This window comes from Tachysurus fulvidraco, chromosome 1, assembly GCF_022655615.1.
Source record: "Tachysurus fulvidraco isolate hzauxx_2018 chromosome 1, HZAU_PFXX_2.0, whole genome shotgun sequence".
In the NCBI taxonomy this organism is placed as follows: domain Eukaryota; kingdom Metazoa; phylum Chordata; class Actinopteri; order Siluriformes; family Bagridae; genus Tachysurus; species Tachysurus fulvidraco.
In genome coordinates this window covers 11,531,015-11,548,484 of record NC_062518.1, presented here as the reverse complement: position 1 = coordinate 11,548,484, position 17,470 = coordinate 11,531,015, and the positions used below count along the sequence as shown (strand labels likewise).

The 17,470-nt window shown below is 41.1% G+C and overlaps 3 protein-coding genes across 9 annotated transcripts in view; 1 reads left to right on the top strand and 2 right to left on the bottom strand.

The window, feature by feature from the left end:
- The window catches only part of LOC113634210 (E3 ubiquitin-protein ligase RNF166), a 30,050-nt gene extending 28,584 nt beyond the window's left edge, over positions 1–1,466 (bottom strand). The window contains exons 1-2 of one of the 5 annotated variants that reach the window (XM_027133009.2): positions 1,208–1,466; positions 783–1,050 (exon numbers count right to left, since the gene is read on the bottom strand). In XM_027133009.2, the coding sequence (XP_026988810.1) occupies positions 783–940 (158 nt within the window). In that variant the 5' untranslated portion in view covers positions 941–1,050; positions 1,208–1,466. The other 4 variants (XM_027133010.2, XM_027133008.2, XM_027133011.2 and 1 more) reach the window with 4 other exon arrangements.
- A 49-nt stretch (positions 1,467–1,515) lies between these two features.
- ctu2 (cytosolic thiouridylase subunit 2 homolog (S. pombe)) lies at positions 1,516–12,260 on the top strand. The gene is made up of 15 exons (XM_027133004.2): positions 1,516–1,773; positions 1,878–1,952; positions 2,293–2,371; positions 2,455–2,514; positions 2,729–2,789; positions 2,876–2,985; positions 3,529–3,800; positions 6,495–6,630; positions 7,656–7,787; positions 9,792–9,883; positions 9,988–10,088; positions 10,636–10,777; positions 11,557–11,623; positions 11,828–11,886; positions 11,997–12,260. Exons 1-15 carry the CDS (start codon positions 1,718–1,720, stop codon positions 12,058–12,060), a joined length of 1,506 nt encoding a protein of 501 aa, XP_026988805.1. The 5' UTR covers positions 1,516–1,717; the 3' UTR covers positions 12,061–12,260.
- The window catches only part of piezo1 (piezo-type mechanosensitive ion channel component 1), an 88,702-nt gene continuing 83,483 nt past the window's right edge, over positions 12,252–17,470 (bottom strand). For all 3 annotated transcript variants that reach the window (XM_047822234.1, XM_027133003.2, XM_047822244.1), the window contains 8 exons: positions 16,975–17,122; positions 16,493–16,681; positions 15,472–15,564; positions 15,200–15,372; positions 14,988–15,110; positions 14,818–14,897; positions 14,043–14,238; positions 12,252–13,807 (listed from right to left, as the gene is read on the bottom strand). In XM_047822234.1, the coding sequence (XP_047678190.1) occupies positions 13,555–13,807; positions 14,043–14,238; positions 14,818–14,897; positions 14,988–15,110; positions 15,200–15,372; positions 15,472–15,564; positions 16,493–16,681; positions 16,975–17,122 (1,255 nt within the window). In that variant the 3' untranslated portion in view covers positions 12,252–13,554. The remainder of the gene's footprint in view (positions 13,808–14,042; positions 14,239–14,817; positions 14,898–14,987; positions 15,111–15,199; positions 15,373–15,471; positions 15,565–16,492; positions 16,682–16,974; positions 17,123–17,470) is intronic.

Here is a 17,470-nt window from a genome sequence, read left to right as displayed (position 1 = left end):
TTGCTTCTGACATATGAGACAATTTTGTCCAAAATCCTTCCTTACCCTGCCTACCTAGACCACCATCTAAAGCTCTTAAAGGCATTTGCTGTATTTGAAACAAACATCCGTCCCACCACCGTGCTCTCAGACCGAGACCTGCTTCCTTTTCCTGTTCTCGTTCATTCGACACAACAGTCATCTCACTTTCTTTGCTGCTCTCGTCTAACCATTTCGATGCAGGAACATCCACAGCGACGCTCGTCTCATAACATACGTCCCGTGCACGCGACACCATGCTTGCTTTGTTCTGCTTTCTCCTCATGCTTATGCACAGTAACATCTCTGGAGTATAAGCTGCACAACAGACACATCATGCAGTTAACAGAAAAGAAAAAAGAAAAAAAAGAAAGAAAACTCAATCAGATGGAAGAAAAGGGACAGAATACAGAGCGGCGTCTCATTTTCCAACCTGTCTGAGACACAGAGGCTTCAGTAACAAAGAAACTGTGACAACAATAGAATAGACACACAAAGAGGATGGAGCTGCAGGTTTAGTAGCTCATTTTAAAGGCTCCATATTTTGTACCTTTAGATATTGTATATTATCTGACACAATAATATACACCGTAGACCGAGTGCCAAACCTTTGTTGTGGCTCATTTGTGAAATAAATGCACAGGAACGGTGGATGATGTTGTTTATAAGCAGCAGTAGAAATGCCAAAGGTGTTTATTAGGTGAAAGTGATAATGCACTAGTCCATATGGAAGAATGGCAGTGCAACATCCAGGTGTTACTCACGTATGAGCGCAGCTGGCGATGCTGACGGGTTTGTGATAAACCTCCAGGCAGATGGGGCAGGAAAACTGGCTCTCCAGACTCTCTCCGTGTTGCAGCTGGGGCTGGGGATGAGGCTGTCTGAGCTGGGCAGCTGAAACAAAACTGCGGAACATCGCCATGATGAACGCTGTAACCCTCCTCCTCTCAGCTGCTGCTTCAAAGGGACCTTCTTCCTTTCTTCCCCTTTTGCTCTGGGTCTCAACACTGAGCTCTGGACCTGTACAACTCCCTGTGTTTTGAAAATAAAAGTCAAACGGCGTTACATAGCACATCTGTCCAGAGACCACATAAAGCACACACTCTCACTCTCTCTCACACACACTCACACACACACGCTCACTCACTCACTCACACACACGCCGTTGAAGCAAAGAAGTAAACATTACCAGCGTAGCTTTAACCAAACCGTTAAGTTAGTAAGAGAAGTGCTGTATGGGTGTTGTAGTTTTGTCAATAAACACCTTAGCAGCAGGACCTCCTTCATGAACTACATTCCCCATAATTCATTGCGACAGCTTTTTTCCCCAAACAATAGACGCGCTCGATTTCATGCAAACGAATCGCAACGTATTAACTACTGACTTTCGTAAACGATTGCTGAAAATACTACCCTGCAATTATAACGTTTGTGATATCTATCAGACGAAAACAAAACGCAAACAAACAATTTATCTATAGAACAGCCTAACCGACAATTTTTTTTGTTCACGTCAGTAAAATGCGCCACCATCGAGACGGAGCAAATGCGTCATCAAGAAGCGTCGATGTAGATAGTAAATGATAACAGCATGGCATCAGTTTAGGCTCGTTAGGGTGTTTTATTAGTTATTTTATCGTTTTTCTTTCGGTATTATTGATATTTAGATGTTTTATTGCTGTAAAAGCAAGCTTTAGTCATGTGTCAGGTTGAAGAAGAATACGAAAGACACCTAGAAAAAAAGTCTCAGCCTGCGTGAGTTTGTTTGCATAAATTGCTTAACACTTTATGGTCACGTTGATAGATGCATGTGGTGGACACGGAGCGTAATATTGTGTGTGTTTAACTTCTGACTCCAGAGTTTCAAAGAAATGCATGAAGTGCAAAGATTTCACCGCAGTGCTCATCATCCGAGTGGGAGATGCTTTCTGCAGGTAAATCGTCTCTAAATCAGACAGATTTAAACTGGGTCATCCCTCCTGCCTTGAGCTTTTATCACAACGGGTGAAGAGAGTTGATTTTCTTGTTGACTCCATTTACATTCTGATGGAGAAACTGGGATCTATAAAACTTAGAACCATGATCTTAAAGGTTAAATCATGATATCTAGTATTAGTTTGTTTGTTTGTTTATTTAATTTATTTTTGTTTTTATATTTCTTTTTGTATTATTTATTTATTTTTATTTGCTATTTTTATTAGTTTTGTTTATTTATTTTATCTATAAACGAATATTTATTTATTTATTTATTTATTTATTTATTTATTTATTTAGGGGCTGCTTCAAGGAGTACTTCATACATAAATTCCGAGCCATGCTTGGGAAGAATCGTGTCATCTTTCCTGGAGAGAAGGCAAGCATGGATATAAAACAAGTATGATCATCATCGATATACTTGACATGACCTATTAAAGGTTCTTGGTAAATTTCTTTTAGGTGCTGCTGGCTGTTTCTGGAGGACCAGCATCCAGCTGCATGCTAGCGCAAGTTCAAGAGGTAAGCAGTCAGCTTTTCAGGTAATGGGGATTCACCAGTACATTTTCATTTCACAAGAATTGCCTTATTATTTGAACATATAAGCTAGCTTAGTTTTTGATAATCTATGAATATAAGTAATGCAGAAAAAATGGCTTCACTTTATAAGATTTATTACACAGTGTACAACTAATTTCAGACATGTTTCTAAAATGAAATGCTACCCTGTTTGCAGGGCTTAAGTAGGGACGCACCCAAGAAGTTAAGATTCATGCCAGGCATTATCTACATAGATGGTAATTACGCTTACAGTAATACTAAAACAGATTAGTGTTCTCTTAGCTTAATGAAGGTGTTTCTGATAATCTTTTCTCTGATCTAGAAAGTGGTGTGTGTGGTCAGAATGCTGAGGAGAGGGAGAAGGCTGTAGTTCAGTTGGAGAGCATTTTCAGAAAGACTGGATTTCCGTACTACATCGTCCCACTGGAGCAGGTAACCAACCTCAGTAGAGATCAGTTTTAATGAATATTGCATGAATGATGAGTTGTACAGTCAGTCCTAATAAAATGACCAGTGAGTGTATTTTCCCCTTTACTGTTTTGAGTTTTGTAAAGGTAATTCAATCATGTTCCCACTTGCTACGCTGTGATCCTGCGCACCTCAGGCATCAGCAAGCGAAAGCTCCTGTTCTTTCAAACAGTGTCACAGCTCTAAAAGCTTGCCTGTTCTAATTACAGTGCAGTCCCTCATTACAAGCCTGTGCTTGTTAATGCTTTCATCTGTGTAACATCATTTGTTTTGGCCTCATTATTTCTGTTTTTGGAGCAGGACTGTCATTTCCATGTCTCCTTTCAGGCAGTTGCATCATCTTCGTTATCTCCGATATTCCCAAATAGCATACTTTTGATGCAGTTGTAGCTTTTGAAACTCTAAAACACAGGACCGAGCATTTGACCTTTATTCTTATTACCGTAGCCGTGTTTTGGTTTGAGTTTCTCTAACAGCTGTAGTGTCATGTTCATGGATGTGTCTCAGGTCTTTACTCTGCCAGATTCAGTACTTGAGCCTGTGTGTGGTCGTGAGCAGCCCTGTTCCAGCACCAGCTACAAAGCAGCAGTGGATCAGCACATTCGGCGTGAGGTAACCCGCTGTCATGGGGAGGCTGCAGTGGAGGAATCCAAGGATGCGTTAGGCCGACTTTGCCTGCAGACCTTCGCATACAAACCTGAACACAAACTGGCTTTAGAGGGACTTTTCTCATCTTTAAAAACCTTAACAGCCAAACTGGACATGCTGCACACACTGAGGTAAGCTTTTTGACTACACAGTTTGCATAATGACGTTAAAGACATATCCTTGGGATTCAGTATAAGATAAGATATACCTTTATTTGTCCCCAATTGGGAAATTTCACTGTTACAGCAGCCAAGAGTAATAAAATGCAAATATATAAAATGAATAGAGACATAATATACAGTATATACAAAACAAAATGTATATTGCAAAATTTTTGTTATTGCACATGTTTAAAATACTTTGTTGCTTTATTCTTTATTATTGCAGTTAAACAATAATAACAGTGTGTAATTATGGTGACTGGTTCACTGGGAGCAGCTTTGATTGTACAGTCTAATAGCAGCAGGGAGAAAAGAGCGTCTGTATCGCTCCTTCAGACACTTACGATGTAACAGTCTGTCACTGAAGGAGCTGCTCAGAGATGAAACCGTTTCATACAGGGGGTGAGAGTCGTTCTCCAGCAATGATGATAGTTTTGCTACCATCCTCCTTTCTCCCACCCCCTGTACAGTGTCCAGAGGAATCCCCAGGACTGAGCTGGCCTTCCAGATCAGCTTGTCCAGTCTCTTCCTCTCTGCAGTAGAGATGATGCTGCACCAGCATACAACACCATAGAATATGGCTGAGGCCACCACAGAGTCAAAAAAGGTCTTCAGTAGCTCACCCTGCACTCCAAAAGACCTTTAGTCTCCTCAGCAGAAAGAGCCTGCTTTGTCCTTTCTTGTATTATTTCTTAATATATTAACCACAGATTTACTATGGTAGTGGACCAAGCACCAACACTATGTTGTTTGTCTTACTTATGTCACTACAAAATTAAGGACTTGAAGCAATTATTGCGGCATAAAATGTGTCCACTCTCTTTATTCATTTAGACGCACGCTTTTCTCATTTCATTTATCCAAGATGCAAGTCTGGAAACATTAACAAAGGCTTTTTCTTATCTTTTAATATCATGTTTATGGTTTACATTATTAACTTAAGTAACCTGCGTTATCATTTAAAATATATAATTACTTCATCTGTGGTGCAGCATGTAGCACTAATGGAATAAACTCTGGTTAATGCAGTTTTTAGTTGGAATTTTATATATATATATATATATATATAAACCATTCTGGGGGGAAAGATACACACTAAAGACATAAAAAGTGCATATTTGGGAGATCTTGTCCAATAACTGGGAATACAGTGTCCTTTTAGTATAGTAGTGTACTTTAATATCTGCCTGGCTTTTTGGTTCCATTTAACTGCAAAACCTTTTGTCTCCATCATAAATGGCTGTTTTAATAGCAGTAATAATAGTGTGTTAGTCTTCACCATTCTCAACCATCTCTCACTTTAATAGCCTGTAAACACTAGACTTACACTTTGTGCTCCTAAATTTTCTACTTTTCAAAACAAACCTTTTTTCTTTGTCCCTTTTTTCTTTGTCCTCTTTGTCCCTGAAGCTTAAAGATTATTTCTGGAATCCTTTTGTTTAATTCAGCTTCCTTAAGTGATCCGTTCCAGCGCTTGCATTACGTCAAGGACTTTAATAGCACAATAGTGAGGCAGGTCTTTTTAATTTTTCATCACTTATATTGCTGTCTCCACTCCATGATACTCCCCATCTGTCTCTACCCCACTTACCCACCCACCACACACACACCTCTCTCTCTCTCTATCTCTCCCTCTCTCTCTCTCTCTCTCTCTCATATTGTCGGTGGCGTCTGAGTCATCAGGGAAAAGCAGGGCCTTGAAGTATGTCCTGAGTTCAGTTTCAGTCAATAACTCAGAGTGCTTGCAAAGTTTAATAAGAAGACCCAAAGTGATTGAGAGCTTGTGTGAGAAAGAGAGGCAGGGTCTAGACTTTCTCTAGGGTCTGGAAGATTGCTATAGCTGAATATGCTAATCTGAAATGAGGGTGTGTCAGGGTTGTTGTTTTTTTTGGATAGACGGATGGACAGACCAAGAGACCGATAGTTGGATAGACAGATGGATAGATAGACAGACAGACAGACACAAACAGACAGAGGAACAGAAGGATATATAGATAGAGAAATGGACATCCAGTTACAGTAGTGGCCTAAAGTGATGTCCTACCTAAGAGAGATGAGAATTCTTCTGTTCTCTTTTTCAAAAAAAAAATTTTGTTTGTCAAAATTTAATTAGATACAATTAAACATGCCAAACTGCACGGACATCATTATTGGCCAAGCCACCATACAAAGCCTGTACTCATTATTCCTACAGAAGAGGAAGGAGCTCTCCTCTGAAACCAAAAGAGGATATCGTCAAAATGGCTAAATCTGGTCAGCCGGCCTCAGCTATTGCTTCACTGCTGGATTTGAACTGTCTCACTGTCAGGAGAATTATTGTGAAGCACCGTGACACCGTTACCATGCAGAACGTAAAGCGCTGTGGCCGACCAAGGAAGATTAGCGAGCTCTTTGACAGAAGGATGCAAATCATATCAATGTGTAACTGCCTCAAACCAGCTTCCAAAGTTCTGTACGAGTCATCCAGTGGTCAGGAACCTCCAATTTCTTCTTGCACTGCAATTCGACGGGCACAAGAGTCTGGGGTTGTGTAGCAATACACAAGAGGTTGTATAGCAATAAAGAAACCATTTATTAGTTCTGTTAACCGCAAAAAACATCGGTCCGACGAGTCACAGCTCAGCATGCCTATGCCTGAAGGTGATTGAACGTGTGTGTGTGTAGGCAGCACCTGATACTGTACATTGCCCGGATAAACGGCTATTCTAAGGTGATGATGGGAGACAGCTGTACACGTCTGGCCATTAAGCTGCTCACGAACATCTCCCTGGGACGAGGGGCAGCTCTGTCTGCTGATACGGTGAGTGTGTGCATGCTAACACACACAGACTAATTAAATAATATTAATTTACCATCTGTAGTAATGCATTGGCTCACAAACAAGGGAATTGTATAGCTAACTTTAGCATATATATTAGCACTATGCAAATTGCATGTGTAAATCTTCACAGCCCCACATCAAAGTGTCTCAGACAGACCTGACATGTGTTTACACACTCCTGGACAACAGGACGGTGCAGAGCTAAACCCAGCTAAAGTGGCTGTAACTGATATAACTGAAACTTAATGGCACACAACATGAAACATAGCTATTAATAATGAAGTCTGTCCAGACTGTTGATGGTGTTCAGGGTTGCCAGATCTCTCAAAGAACTGCCAAGAGAGGCAGGGGAGGTAGAAAGAGAGAGAGAGAGAGCAAGTCAGGCAGAGAGAAAGAGACGATTGTCTTGATGTTTTTGTCCTTATCTTCTGTTCATAACCGTAGTATTTGCTAGTGAAAACCAGTTCCTGAAAAACAGTTAAACCGAAGCTCCTTATTTGAGATAGTGAAGGTTTATTACACCTAATCTATTAGAATCCATGTTTTATGTCCAACAGCCTGCTTTATTATGCAGCCTGTTGAATGTATAATTGGACACTCAGGTAATTGGTACTGAGAGCCTCGCGTTGAACTGCTCCACTGTAACACTACACCTGTGCAACAGCCATTAATAAATAGAGTGAGACACTGAATAAAGTACTCATACCATGTACTCTAGTATTGTAAACCGGTGTTTACAGGTGGTCTGTGATTGGTCTGAATCTCTTTTATGAATTAACCTGGATAATAAGGTTTTATGTGTCGTGGCATGATGTGCTGTAACAATGTAAATCACTCTGGATAAGGGTGTCTGCTAAATGCCATAAATGTAAATAACGCTGTCATATGACAAAGGACGTGCACTGGCTCTGTAAAAGTCAACAACCACAAAAAAAAAAAAAATCATAAAACATGAAATTGTTCGGTGATCTCTGCCACAATATCTATCCATCTCTATTTGCCAGGCTTTCTCAGACTCTCGGTACGGTGATGTGGTGAACCTGCGCCCCATGAGGGATTACTCCTCCAAAGAAATCAGCTTCTATAACAGGCTGTTTGCAGTGCAGTCTGTTTTCATCCCAGGATTGGACACTAAGGTGAGAGTCTGTGAGAAACTCAGTGCTCTGCTCTCTGCTAGCTTCTGGAGCCATGCAGCTTTTCTTCCCTGAAGTTATTATATTTCACTCTTGCAAAATGTCTGGTATTACTACCGGGTGTGATTACAGAATTGTAGTAATCCCTGACAGGATTACTCCAGTATGAGCATTTATTTATTTATTCGTAGTAAATTTTGTGTAAGGTCTTGCTTCAAAAGCAGCAAGCAGGCAGGGAGTGTACGTGATTTTGGCCGTGAGGTTTAATCGTCTACATTTTTCAAACTAGCGAGGTGTGATGGTGGGCTATAAAGTAGAGGGAGTGAGGAACTGGACACGGTGCAGCTCGTTTACTTCCCCACTTTGTGTGTCTTACTGCCACAGACATCAGCGTAGCGTCAAGGCTCCACAATTTGTTTTTGCTCCAGAGATTTAGCGAAGGATGGTAAAGTGGCATCGTTTATCAGAGATCAGGAGACAAGAGCGTGCAACGAAGCCGAAGGAAGACCTCATCCAGACTAACGGTGTCCAGAGTAAATCAGAGGCTACGAGGCATCAATGTAGCAGGCACTAAGATTAAAAACCCTAGATAGGCTACAGAAGTGTGCGCACTAATGAAGGTGCAGATTTGGGTGCCAATATTTAAGAGTGTACCCTTATATGGTGGTCTGGGAAAACCAACTGCATGTTTGTCTAGCTTTCCTGTTAACATTAAAAAGAAGATCCTGGTAAAGATAAGAGTCATTTATAAAACATCTTAACGCTTAAAAGAGCTCATAAGGTCAAAAAGTTTTAGGAGTAGTGAGGAGGACTTTTAAGAGTTTCTTCATTAGAGGAGAAAATGGCTGAAAGGTGAAGAGGGAGAAGAAATGTATTGTAAATAATATTTAATAATGAGACTGAGTTAATAAGATACAGATTAGATGGTGTAGGGATTATGATAGATCACAAATATATTAGAGATAACATCTCTGTCTCTCTGAGCTTTAGAGAATTAACATTTGTAACATACAGATGTTAAAGCAACTCTAATATGATCAGGCATAACTGTAATTCCTACATGATGTAGTCTTAAAGGTGGGGTCTTCGATTTTTGAAAGCCAATGTTGACATTGGAAGTTACCAAAACAAACATGCCCCTAACCCAAATGGGTCCCACCCCTGTACTGATAGCTCCGCCCCCACATACATACGTAACCCAGGCAAATAATTGAAAGAAATGTGTCTATCATAGCTGAAGGGAAGAACAATACGATTGCAGATAAACAAACAAGCAAAAATGACACACAATCATGCAAAGGACAAAGGCATATATTAGTTATTAGTGTAACAAAGCAAAACCAACGTTACTCACCGATCGAGAAGGAAAAAAGCGCCTCGGCGTCTTAAGTAAAGTTGAATTTCCCGAGTCAGTAACTCCTGAGCTAAACGCTGTTACTTCACAAGACACGGTTGTAGCTGCCTCTCTACATTACTACGATAGAAAAGAGGTGTTATTTGTGCAGTAACAGCGTTTAGCTCAGGATTTATTGACTCGGGAAACTCCAATCTGTGAATATGCGGCCAACTTATCGTAAGCCTTTCTTTGTTTTTATCCTCCATGTCAGTGTTAAAACCGCTTTCTACTAATGTCACACATGCGCACTGAACACTCTCTCAGCCCATATTGACAAGCCCCGCCCCTTTCTGCTCATTGGCTACACGTTTGTTTTGATTTTTTTTTTTTTATTCGGCCCGACTCGGTTTTCTGAAGCATTTCTCAAAAATCGGGACCCTGCCTTTAAATATCTTGACATAAAGACAAAGTAAAGGCTAATAATAGACCAGAATTTAGAAATTGCTGAAAAGTGTAATGCTGTCTGCACACACAGGGGTTTTGTAGTATGTGTAGTATGACGTAATTATTTATCCATGTCTTTAATATGTCTGTTTATGGAAACAGGAGGAAATACGCTTTAGGTTTCATTCATGTCGACGTTTCTTTGTGTACTTTTTTTTTTCTTTCAGACTGCTGATAAAGCGAGTATCCAGCGACTGACTGAGAGTTTTGTGGTTAAACTCCAGGCTGACTTTCCCTCCACCGTCAGCACTGTGTACAGGCAGGTGCACCTCACATGGACATTAGACCAGGCCGCACACACTCGCAGCGGTTGTTACTTTTCATTGCACATCCGCGTTAGAAGGTATTTGATTTTCTTCCTAGAACAAGTGAGAAGCTGCACACAGCGTGTCCTCCTCAGAGCTCCAGCACAGAAGCTGCTGCTAAGTGCCTCCTCTGCCTCTGTTCGCTCGACACCAAAGCAGGCAAGTTGCAGCATTGACCCTGAGGATATTTATATCACCTCACACAGCTAGTAGCTGTTTCTTCATCACAAGCTTCCACCTGAACTTTTATTTCATTTGCTTCTCTATATGCTCAAAACAGTTCATATCTGAACTTACTTTAACACAAGAAGTCCAACACAAACTGCTGGCTCTTTATCCTTTTGAAGTTTTTTTGAGTATCACTTTTAATGTTATGTCACAAACATGCAGTATATGATCAGTCCTTCATGATATTTGCCATACAAGCGCAGGGTTTTTGTTTTGTGGAAAACTACTCCAACCGAAGAAATTGCATGCAGCAGATGGGGAGATACAGGGTAGAAACATGGTATCTATGATAGCTGTGGTACAAATGAAGTCTTCTGTGTTCCACTGTCTCGAATATCTGTTGATATTCACCACAACCGTATTCTATAAATTGTCGCCGCCCACCACCTTACCTTCAGCAGTCAAGCTCCTCTCATTGTTCAGATGATGGTAATTAACAATAATGTTAATGCTCGGTGGTGGTGGTGTTTTTTTATAGAAGAGGCCACTGCGTTTCATGCCACACTGATGTCAGAGCAGCTGTCCCGCCGTACGCTGGAGGAAAAAGGCCAGAGTGATGTGGGCTGTTGTCAGGGACAGAATCAAGCTTGTGGGGATGGTGGTTGCTGCTCTACATCCAGGTGAGTAAGACTACATTTTTCTGTTTTAGTTCATTTCTGTTTTCTTCCCAGGTCATGACAGTAGGGGAAGTGTGTGAATACTACAGAAGGAGGAACTGAACACATGAGTCATCATCTCATCTCTGACTAACTTCTGACTAGATGTAATCACATTGCTTGTGGACGTCACTGCTCCACAACCTCCCTGTCTGTTATCTGTATTATTTCTAGAAGGTAGAGATGTGAGACAGCTGGCTGTTATGAAAGAGAGACAGACAGATGAATGCTAAAGCCATGACTAATGATAGAGGTTAATATGTTCCTCTGTTTTTCTGTTCCTGTGAAAACTCACTGGAGTAAGTAATGTTTGTCGATAGTTGTCCTGCTCTTTGCCGTAACACTTTGGCAGCACTGTACATGTATATGGTCATAAAGCTTTTTGAAATTTAAATACACAGAGAGAGAGACACACAGCGAGAGGGAGAGAGAGAGAGAGAGAGAACTGAACATGTATATGGCCATGCCAATAAAGCTTGTTGAAATTTAAATAGAGGGGGAGACACAGAGAAAGACAGAAACCGACAGAGAGAGACAGAGACACACTTGGCTGTTCTTCTTAAAGCCACACTCAAGCTTGTATTATTAGTTTAATTGTTCATGTAAGTATTGTTTATCTTCCGCTCCTCACATGATGCAATCTCACTTATATTATGGACAGGAAACACAAACATGCACAAATCACTGACATAAATGAGTCATTATTTCTTTCCTGATATCTACTGTTGTTGTTCGACACTCAGGGTTCCTGTAGCTACAGACCTGAAGAGTCTCCTGTGTTATAGCTGCAGACTGACTGTTAAAGACATGGTGAGAACACCACAGTACAGTACACAGTACACCACACACATGTGGCTTAGGTCGTCTGTCAGATTTCCATTACCTAGGGCTTGTTATTCAGACAATAGAGAGAAAAAAATCTGCTTAGTTAACTGCTGTTAAATGAGCAGAATTAGGAAACAGAAACAAAGCAGAAAGCCCCTCATCCACACATCCAACATGTTTGTGTTGCAGACAGCGCTGGACTCCTTGCCTCCGTATATAACATCTGAGGCAGAGAAACGCCAGAGAAGGTGAATAAAGCTGACCACATTGGGGCTTTTCTTTCCCTTTCTGCTTTTTACATAAACTTGACTCTCATCTGCACAGTATATGATGCTGCTGATCTACCGTTACTTCACAGGGCTACGATGAAGACGGAAATCAGCGAGTTCCTATTAGAAGACGACGGAGCAGATGACGAGTAGCAGATCAGGCGGAGCTTCAGTGCCCCACACCATCAGGAACCATTTGACATTTTAACCACATGGATAGATATCTTTACAGCAGAGCTTTTTATTTAACTACACAACCACTTCCATTTTAGCAAATTTATTTTGTTGACAAATAAAATGCACTTCCAGTTTTTTCTGACTGCATCTAATAAAAGTACATGATGTTTTATTGATCACTTTTTTTATTATGGTAGTAAATTTCAGCAGTTACAGTAAGTACTGCCACAGAGCTGCGACTGTACGAAGGCAGGAGTCGTGATGCATTCGCACCTCACTGATTAACGATACACGAGCTAAATCAGAAAACTGCCCTTCACCAAGAATTTTTCACTAATCACATTTTTTGAAAGTATAAAATGATGACCATATGAATAAATATAAAGAGAAGTTCTTTTAAAACACATTTAACCTGTAAAATAAACCATCCAGCCATTGTTGATTGGCACAATTGTAGCTAAATGGCAGTTAAGTGAAGAAATAAACGTGTAAAACGAGATGCAATACGTCACTGCCAAGAAAACCTCACAGTCATGTTACAATGATGGTTTAACAAACAGCAAATGTCAGTCAAGTTGGCAAAAATAAAATAATAAATCCCCATCATGCCCCAGTAGTCAGTCAGTCAGTCAGTTGATAGATGTCTTATGTTTTCTTCCTTAATTCTGCCCTGCAGCCTGAAGCAGCTGACAAAGTAACTACGGTCGTGATTCACCCACAACATTTGACTGGAAATGTCTCAAGTTACATCCAGATGTTTAGAACACACAATAATGTAATGTGATGGCATCTATAAACAGGATGATGAAATAGCTCAACTGTAAGGTGGGAAAAACCTTGTCAGCTTCATTGGTGTTGCAGCTACAGGGCAAAACTTAAGAGGCAAATGTTTGACACTTTAGGAATAGGGAACGCTAGATGTTTTTGATGAATCGGTCCTATAACGTAGGAATTTATTATTTATTATAACCCAGAATATTCCCTTTTCCCCAAATAACCATTTTAAACGTGTCTTTCTGCATGAAACATTCCATATGTAAACAGTTTTAAGTTCATTTTCATTAGATCAGGAGTACATTACAATAGTGTTTGTGCACTGAAGGACAGAATTAGGACTAGGTATAAAGTCACGTTCAGACAGTAAGGCTGTTTAGGCCTAAAGTGTAGTCCAAACACTGCTCAGCAACAATGCACACAGATCCACACACCCCCAGATTGCTTAAGTTTCAGAGCCCAACTTCTGTCTCATTCACATGGTCCTAACAGCTGACCAGCGTCAAGAATAAAATTATGGACGCCAAACTTGTTACAGCTGTTAAATGACTTGGCAAAAATCACAGCTGTAGAGTTCAACCTGAAGCTCCGCACGACCAGCAGGTTCCTAAAAGGCCTAAAGGGAAGTGCTTTACGTAGGACAGTCCTGCATTAAGCGTCGCTGCTAAAGGGCCATTTTGTCCAAAAAGTGGGAGTCTAGTCTTCCTTCTCCCTGGTCCATTTGATCATAGTCTCTGGTGATCGGTAGAGGAAGATGAGTTTGGAGTAGAGCTCTTCCTCTAGCTCCAGTTCGCCCGTCTCACGCACCAGGAAGATGTCTGTGCACAACTTGAGGATGCGGTCGACGCACGGCAGCTCCTCGAACATGATGGAGTGAGAGATCTCACTGAAGAAACCGCGCACAAACTTACCGATTACCAGAACCACCGATACGTACAGTCCCATGATCCTGCAAAAGGGAAACGAGATGCTAAACATTGTCACGACTATAAAAGAGAGCAGAACTGATCACATGAACAATAACGTATGTGTTTTCACCGCTGGTCTTAATTTGATCACAGACTGGTAAAGCACATTACTAAAGCTTTGTATCAGACGTTGCCTGGCATTGCTGCTGCCGTGGCAGATTGTACATTTATCTAAGGCCCGAGTGTATGTTCTGATTACACACTAGTGCTGCTTACCCGTATCCAGCCAGGAAGCCCAGACTGGGTGGGCTGACTTTGTCATTAAAGATGACCATGGGTAAAACCCCGCAGGCTCCTGCAGATGCATCGCAGTCCGCGATGCTGATGTCCCACCACTCCTGAGCTCCAGTGCCGTTCAGGGAGCCGTCCCTCTTTAGAGATAGTGTCACGTCCTGATAGCCCTCCTCTTCTCCTAGCACAAAATAGCAGGAGCATCACTACATCTTCCAAGCAGCTCAGAATAATGTACTTTCTCTAAGAATAGTAATCAGATATTTAAGAAATCTCTCATCCTCATTACCTTCTCACATACACTGTCAGCTATCTGGTATCAATCCACTAATTTACTTTCACTGATTTTCCTGATCCTTCTATCATTCTGTCCATAATACAGAAATACTTGAAACTACTCAAAAAAAAGAAAAGAAAAAAAATCCACCAAACAATCCCTCCGTCTTCCCATTCACCTAACCATCCCTCCATCTTGCCATCCACCAATCCATCCTTCCGTCTAGCCGACCACCAATCCATCCCTCAGTCTAGCCATCCACCAATCCATCCCTCCGACTAACCAGCCAACAAATCTGGGATGTACATCCATCTTTCCATTATTCCAAGAACATTATATCCACCCCAAGCACTTTAATCCATCCACCCACACATCCATCAGACAATATATAAAACAATTATACCACACATTTATCTACATGTCTAAGTATATTTCATCTGTCTAAAAGAAAAAAAAAGTAATTTATTTAATCAGTCAGCTCACCCTCATACAGCTGGCTGACAGGCTTGGCCTCAGCTCCGTTTGGGGCTCTAATGTAGTTAGGGAACATGTGATGCACTCGACTAATAGGGGAGAGACAAAGAACCGCATAATGAACTAAAAATACTTCACACACAAGTATGTAGCAGGCTAATCATTCTGTCGACACTTACACAGGCTCGGTGCGATTTCCCAGCAGCAGTGAGGCTAGGTCTGCTCTCACATGGTCTCCGGGCTCCAAACTAATAGAGTGTTTGTCATAAGTGTTTTCCACTGTTCCACCTTTCCCCAAGTCCCTTTAACACACAGACAAAAATGGACATCAGATATCTGCATATAAGCTGAAGACTCTGTGCTACGGGGAAGCTGTAGTGCTCTCACTGACCTCTGAAAGTTCCAGGCCAGACGCAGGGTCATGTCTGCCGGGCTGGTCAGCAGCTCCTTAATCAACTCCTGTCTGCTGGGAGGGCTGATTCTCCACACCGAGCCAGAGCTGCCCTCGATGTTGGCTGTTACGATGTCTTCGTAGCTGTATAGTGTTATGAACTGCATGGCCACCTGTGTGAAAAAAATGCAATTGGATTTAAGATGATTAATCAATGCAGGTTTCCAGTCATGACTGGCTCATACAGAGGACAGAGGAACTGCAACACTCACAGCATTTTTCTCAAACTGCTCTGTGAGATGGTCATAATCCTTTTCTGTGAAAGGCTGTATGGACTGCTGCTGCACACTCATGGTAAACAGGGGCTGGTGAGACAGGCAGATTTTTCATTTTACTAAGCTTCTAGAAATATCGAACAGAGCAATTAGACACAACAATGTCTGATGTTTTATATATATATGCTGCATTGTGTGTTTGTGTCAGTGAACAGGTTATTTGCTGGAACATTTTAGTGTAAAGCCTTGAAAATTAGATTTTGTTTGTTTAGAATGTTAGTGTGTGCTGATGAGCATTAGGGTTTGTTGGAGAATGTTGGACTGTATTCATGAATGTTAGGATTTATTTATTGTAAAATGTTGCTGTGTGTGTAAGTGAGCAATAAAGCATGTTACAGAATGCTGGGGTGTGTTCAGAAACTTTACATAACGGTTTCTTTGCTGGAAAATGAAAACTGTAAAGGTTTGTCTGGTGGAAAACATTGGGGTGGTTGACGTACATTATGGCTTGACTGGTGGAGAACGTTGGGATGTGTCGATGAACGTTAGTGTTTGTCTGGTGAAGTACGTTGAGATGTTTTGACAAAGGTTATGGTGTGTCCTGTGGAGAAGGTTGGGGTGGTTGATGTACATTATGGTTTGTCTGGTGAAGAATGTCGGGGTGTGTTGAGGAACGTTACAGTTTGTCCACCAGAGAACATTGGGATGTGTCGACAAAGGTTAGGGTGTGTCCAGTGGAGAATGTTGGGGTGTGTTGATAAATGTTAGGGTTTATTTGGTGGAGAAATTTGGAGTGGTTGATGTACATTATGGTTTGTCTGGTGGAGAATGTTGGGTGTATGATTATAAACGTTTTTTTTTTATAAGATTTGTATGTGGAGGAATGTTTGGAGCTACTTATTAGTGAACATTAGATATTGTCTGCTCATAAAGTTTGGTGTGTTAGTGGGGGGTCACGATTGCTAGTGTTGGATAGACTTGAAATGAATTCCTGTTAACAATGCTTTGACTTCATTACCTCATAACCTCCCAACTTGAATGTCACAGTTACATCCACGGGATGATTGACCACACCCACAACTGATCTGACCAAGGAGATGAAGAGTAGAGGGAACCAGATGATGCAGATGAGGAAAAAGATGATGATGCCACCCATTCCGTACTTCACTATTTTCTTCTTTTTTTGGCCCTTTGGTTGAGGATATTTCTGGAATGAAAACATTGTGATTTGATATCTTGACAAATTGTCAAGTGTCTCCAGCAAACACATTTATTGTTTGTTCTACTCCTAAAAATTGTTATAGCCGATGTCTTGAGTCTGTTTGTTTTAGACCAGAAAAAGACTGGCATGGTTATATTGTTGGATCAGTGTAAAGCCCAAAGGTAGTGATACCACAGCACTAACAAGTTTAGCTGAGACTCACTCTATTCCTACAGCAAACTTGCACGTTTTCGACAGACAAACGCTAACATAACACAAATGCTGTCGCGCCTCCATACCTTCTCGGTCTCTCGACTGCACTTTATGATAAAAATGTTGGCATAAATGTCTTCCACACACATCCAGTTGGAGAGAGAGAGGGTGGTGTCGGTCCAGACCCAGTCCATTACGGCCCGAAGCTCTACCAGGAACGGAACCAAGCGGAACCTGGGAGCCACATGTAGCCACACAATATATATATTAAAACCTAATCACAGATTGATTCTATTTAGTCAGCATGTCATGTGTTATAATATAACATGAGGGTTTTTTTTAAAAATCTTTTTCTATCTTTTTTTTATTTTTATTTTTTATTAGATTGCTGGCCATGGCACATTAATGCCCAAAGTAATTATGCTACAGTAATTTAGCCTTTGATTGTATGCCTGCTAGAAGCTGAAATATGTGTTAAATATGTGTGAGAATAGCTTAACATAACCGATGCAGCTGCGACCACAGACGGCCCCTTGGCAGCCTCTTTGACAGCTGGGGGGGAAAAACACAGTTACAATTACA

Excerpts from the sequence above, each read along its gene's own strand:
- ctu2 (XM_027133004.2), top strand. The coding sequence starts at position 1,718 with ATGTGTCAGGTTGAAGAAGAATACGAAAGACACCTAGAAAAAAAGTCT. Across the intron at positions 2,515-2,728 it reads TGCTAGCGCAAGTTCAAGAG|GGCTTAAGTAGGGACGCACC; the intron begins GTAAGCAGTCAG and ends CCCTGTTTGCAG. Across the intron at positions 10,089-10,635 it reads TTCGCTCGACACCAAAGCAG|AAGAGGCCACTGCGTTTCAT; the intron begins GCAAGTTGCAGC and ends GTTTTTTTATAG.